This window comes from Tupaia chinensis, unplaced genomic scaffold (assembly GCF_000334495.1).
Source record: "Tupaia chinensis unplaced genomic scaffold, TupChi_1.0 Scaffold144255_1, whole genome shotgun sequence".
In the NCBI taxonomy this organism is placed as follows: domain Eukaryota; kingdom Metazoa; phylum Chordata; class Mammalia; order Scandentia; family Tupaiidae; genus Tupaia; species Tupaia belangeri.
The window spans coordinates 2960099-2961389 of record NW_006204113.1 but is presented as its reverse complement, the minus strand read 5'-3'; the positions used below and the strand labels follow the sequence as shown (position 1 = coordinate 2961389).

At 45.2% G+C, this 1291-nt stretch overlaps 1 protein-coding gene across 1 annotated transcript in view; it reads right to left on the bottom strand.

The window, feature by feature from the left end:
• PDCD11 (programmed cell death 11) overlaps nt 1-1291 on the bottom strand; it is a gene marked incomplete in the record, with an annotated part of 57111 nt that overhangs the window by 27318 nt on the left and 28502 nt on the right. Inside the window, 2 exon segments of the mRNA XM_027767419.1 lie at nt 831-871; nt 874-945. Of these exon segments, the coding sequence (XP_027623220.1) occupies nt 831-871; nt 874-945 (113 nt within the window).

The window sequence follows — 1291 nt, the reverse complement described above, 5'->3', positions numbered from 1 at the left end:
TGTCTTTTGGGGGGGGAGAGGCACTTTAAAAAAAAAAAAAAAAAAAAAAAAAAAAAAAAAGCCAAAATGTTTGACACTTATTTCAAATAAAACTTCAAATTCTACTCTCTCTTAAAAATCAAAGAGATCTGGGGGACCAGCAGGTGGAGTGGTGGTTAAGGCGCTGGACATTCCCATATGGCCAACCATGGTCCAAGTCCTGGACCTGGTGGCTTGCTTTCTCACTTTCTCTCTGTGTTTCTCTGGTCAAAATAAAAGAAGTAAACGAATAAATAAAATTAAAAAAAAAATCAAAGAGATCTGGGCCAGCAGGTGGCATGGTAGTTAAGGCACTGGACTCCCACATGGCCGACTGTGGTTTGAGTTCTGGATCTGGCAGCTTGCTTTCTCACTTCTCCCCTCCCCCTCTCTGGTCAGATTTTTTTCTTTTAATTTAATTAAATAAATAATTCTTTAAAAATAAAAAAATCAAAGAGATCCTGACATTCCTGCCTTGCGATCACTGGACGAAGCTGAACCATCTCTGCCCTGCGCGAGCTGGGTGTGCGCTCTCCAGCCTGCTGGAGTCCTGGCTCCCTAACCCACGTGGCCCGCTTTACTGGCTCACATTACCTGTGTGATCCTCGAGCTAGGGTGACCATATAATCTATCACCTGAACCAGAGTGAAAGTCAGTGCTATTGGACACACCAGAATAAGGAGTACAAACCGGAAATGTCCTGGACAAATTCAGGTCTCCCACCATCTCTCCCCAGAGGCACCTGAGTTAGCATGGCGTCGAAAGGGTGTGTGATGTGAAGCACAGGAATGGAGAGTCATGAGCAAGCTTACCTTTTTCATTTTCCTATTCACCAGGTCCTGCTTTTTTTTTAGTGCACTTCCAGCTTCAACATATCAACATTTAAGACCACAACCTTCTTTTTCTGCCCGGATTCCACCTCCTGCCCTGCAGCACAGAACCAAACACAGCACGATCACCCTCCTGGAGCGAGCTGAAGGAAGGACAGCACTAATCCCGGGGACAGGTGTCCCTCCTCAGACCCAAAGAGGAAGGGAGGGAAGCCCGTTAGGGAAGCCAAGGGTCCATCTCCCGTAGTTCTAGTTGAGATGGGCCTTAATCTACACAAACTGATATATGGAAATTTTAGATGTACTCGTTTATGACAACTACAGAATTCACACCTAAATCTCCAGTATGTTGTCAATCATCTTGATCTGCACGCACACAGGTATAAGCACACCAAAAGTTTCTACGGGACTGATGGGCAACTGTACTCAGACGTTCTGTATTC